The 3988-nt window shown below is 34.0% G+C and overlaps 1 protein-coding gene across 1 annotated transcript; it reads right to left on the bottom strand.

The window, feature by feature from the left end:
- Positions 1-2359: 2359 nt before the first annotated feature.
- On the bottom strand, positions 2360-3280 carry LOC145098861 (uncharacterized). Its single transcript, XM_079036456.1, has one exon. The coding sequence runs from the start codon at positions 3278-3280 to the stop codon at positions 2360-2362; it is 921 nt and encodes a 306-aa protein (XP_078892582.1).
- Between the last annotated feature and the right edge of the window lie 708 nt (positions 3281-3988).

Genomic DNA, 3988 nt, shown 5'->3' with positions numbered 1-3988 from the left:
TTCTATGAATTGAAGTCTGAAATTGGTTGATACAAGTTGAACTTGGGTTGTGGATGTCGAAATAATGTTTGATTTGGGGTTTAATTTCGAAAATTGGTTGGGTTCATGAACTAGATGTCGAACACTGTGAATGGAGTACGTTTATATCGTGAATTTTGATTTCGAAATTGGATGTCTTGTGGTCAATATTGATTTCAAAATAAGAAGACTTGGTGTTGAGAAGAGTTAATTTCGACATCGAAGTCTAATTGATTTGGAATTTGGGTTTTGGTGTCGAACGTATTTGAACTAATGAAGGTTTGATAACGAACGACTCACAGTGTCGTTACTTTGCAACTGGAAATTAATTCTGGAAGCAAGTGGTTCGTCATTGAGGGTTCATGGTTCGCTATTGGTTCAATTGGGAAGGATGGATAATGATGGTTAGATATCGAAGGTGTTAGAGTTCAATAGCGAATGATTTAGTGGGAAACTTTGAGGACAATTTTGAATAAGAAATAAGAAGGTTTTTGAATTCGAACTCAGTATCACATGTTTTGGGTTTAGAGAACTTCGCTATGGGTAAATCGGATTAATGGTCAAACAAGGTTCGTTATGTGGAACTCAGATTGGAGGTCGAAATCGATTTCGACATGGGAAGATTGAGTTCGCTTTGAATCAACTTTTGGGTATTTGGGTTTGAAGACTTTGCTATTGGTGAATTTTGTTTTGGATGTCGAACTAACATAGTTTGGGTTACATGATGTCGAACCAAGGTTTTGAAAACCGGACCGGACATCGAACAGGCCGCCATACCAGGTCGATGGATCAACTGGTTCAACCGGTCGGTCAAAAAAATCGGATGAACCGGATGACGTCATTATTACATTATTATTGTATTTAAAATTTTAAAATATTCCAAAAAATACAAAAATAAACTTTAAACCAAAAATACCAACAAACATAAGTTTTCAAAATTAAATAAAAGTACCAAACATACAAAGTACCATGAAAATAATTCTCCACATCATGATTATAGTCTTTAAAAAAAAACAAAGTTCACAACATAAACATCAAAATATCATGAAATGTATCAAAATTCAAACTTCAATCACAATTTAATTTTCATTTAAAAGAATCCATGTCAATTTCTTCTAACGCAACTCCATCATCATCTTCAATATCAAATACAAATTTAGTTTTAGGAAAACTTAGACTCAAATAGAATAAGAACAAAATATTGATAGAATAACATAAAATACTAACCTTGAGAAGCTTGAGATTCAAACATTGTTGATTCATTGTAGTATGGTGGTTCTTCTTCAATCATATTTTCCAATTCATTATAATTTAGTTCACCTTCCGGTATTTTATCAACCACCCAAAACTCGATTTTATCAATACTTTCATAATCGTTCGGATCATAAGACTTTTTGTAACCCTTGAGCCTAGAAAAAATATTAATATGTTTTACACATAAATAAAGAAAGTGAAAAAAGAGTTTGAAAGTATAAGTTACCTATTTTGTAGATGGAAATTATAATGAACATAAACAAGATCATTAAACCTCTGATGATCCAACCGATTCCTTCTTTTAGTGTGGATTCTCTCAAAGACACTCCAATTTCTCTCACACCCGGAAGAAGCAGTAGTTTGGCTTAAAATTCGAATTGCAAATTTTTGCAATTCCGGAGCATCTCCACCATGTAATTTCCACCATTCATCTATTGGAAAATAACAAAATAATATTATAATATTTTTACTATAACTCACTAATAATATTTTTACTATAATTCACTATTAATAATATTATGAAAAAAAAAAGTTACATGGACGAGTAGTATTGCGAGAAGCGAAAGCAAGTTTTCTACCAAAACTACCCTCATGCTCACGAAACAACTTTAGTTGGTCCATTAGAGTTAGACCATCCACAGTACCAGCACTACTATAACGCTCAATCATATCCATAACCCCCCCCCCCCCCCCCCAACCACCTCTGGTTTCTTAGAAAATTTTTCTTGATCATATTGAAATACTGGATTCAACCAGTAAGCAGCAGCATGAAGACTCTTACGCAACATCCTATCCCACCGATTTTTATTGATGTCAGTATATGGGGTGTGCAACATCCTATCCCTTCGTATACATAACCTTAAAAAAGAACAAAAAAACATCAATTAAAATAATAAAAATGATAATATATTTGTAAATATCATTAAAAAAATATAATAAAAAAATTATACCTGAAGTCGACTTCTCATCCGAATCACAAATCCGTAAGAGTCTCAACATTGGGGTCATCACTTTTACTATGATAGCACAATTATTCCAAAAGATTTCATTCAATATGATAAGCTTAACTTCTTTTGCTTATTCTAATCTAATCAACTTTTTTATAATCCGGGGATGTGACCATAGCTTGTAAATCATGTTTGTGATCACACAAACTCTTCAATGCAATAAATGCAGTACCAAAACGAGTGACACCCGGACGAATAATCTCTGTCCAACCTGGTCTTTTTCTTAACCAATTTAATGGCCATTTGTGGTTGTAAACAAAAACTGTAACCCTCGATGCAAGTGTAACCAAATCAGCGACTTCATGCATCTCCGACATGTCCTTCATAATCAAGTTCATGTAGTGTGTTGCACAAGGAGACCAAACAATGGACGGATACTTCTCACATAACAATCTTCCTGCAGCCTTATAGTTTGCAGCATTATCAGTGACCAAATGAGCGACATTCTGACGATCAACAATCTCACTAAATAAGTTGCATAATGTTTGAGCATTACTCTCAATATATGATGCATCAACTGATTTAATGAAGGAGATTCCTTTTGCATAATACACCATAAAATTGATAAGGGGTCTTTGTCTTGTATCCCGCCACCCATCACCCATAATTGTACAACCATTTTCTTCCCAGTAACGTCTATAAGAATCAACTATAAGTTGTACAAACTGTTTTGCATCTTTCAACAACGTGACACACATAGCATGATATGAAGGCCCCGTGTATCCATGACCCATACTAGCGACTTTGCTCATTGCTATTTGGAAAAGGGGAGAATTCACGGCATTCATAGGTATGCAAGAATCATAAAACCACATAGCAAGAGCTAAATTCGTATCATGGCACCTTTCCTTACTTTGCAATGTTGCCTTAATCGATAGTTGAGAATGATCATGCATACCTCGTTTGCAAAAAGGTGGCACGGTTTGTGTTTGAGAGGTAGGAGGAGCTTTCTCTTTCCATCTTTTTTTGAGTTGATTGTTGGGTGAGTACTTGAACTTCATCATCAACATCATACATGTTATCTACATTCACCCCCGAAGTATCACCAAGCACACCGACACGTTTCTATTTTGTTTTTTGGCATTATCATCTAATGAACTTTTCATGATAAACTTTATATCTCCTGGACAATTTGGACATGCTGAAATAGCACTTGTCACTCCAACAAGGTGTTGTTTCATTCTATTGATACCTCCACCGTTATATGTTTTTTTACAAAAAGTACAAAAATATGCCTTTTTTCCGCCTCCACCATCAAGTTGAGTAATCAACCTCCAACCAGGATCCTTTTTTGCTCGAACATTTGGTTGAGTAGAAGTTTGTGATGGGACGGTATTCGACTATGTTTCTTCAGATGGATTGGAACTTCAACCAGGAGTGCTCATAATCTATACTATAAGTCTATAATAGAAACACAAACAACCAATGTTACATTTATATCAAATTATTGATATTCGTAAACAAATAAACATGTTAAACAATCTTAAAAAATCATAAATGTAAACAATACAAAAGCTTTCTTGAAACAATCATAAATTAATAAATTATTGATAATCCAACGACTTCAAACGGATACAACATGCTGTTACTACAAACTGATACAACATTATCTCATTATCTTCAAAACAGATACAACATGCTGTTACTACAAATTTTGATTTAGAATCTCATTATCTTGTTTGTTTCAGCTATGAACTAACCCTCAAAGT

Source organism: Lactuca serriola, chromosome 4 (assembly GCF_051521515.1).
Source record: "Lactuca serriola cultivar US96UC23 chromosome 4, Lser_US96UC23_V15, whole genome shotgun sequence".
Classification (NCBI taxonomy): domain Eukaryota; kingdom Viridiplantae; phylum Streptophyta; class Magnoliopsida; order Asterales; family Asteraceae; genus Lactuca; species Lactuca serriola.
Note: the sequence above shows the minus strand (reverse complement) of the source record. Positions and strands in the feature narration are given on the sequence as shown.

Excerpts from the sequence above, each read along its gene's own strand:
- LOC145098861 (XM_079036456.1), bottom strand. The coding sequence starts at position 3,280 with ATGAAGTTCAAGTACTCACCCAACAATCAACTCAAAAAAAGATGGAAA.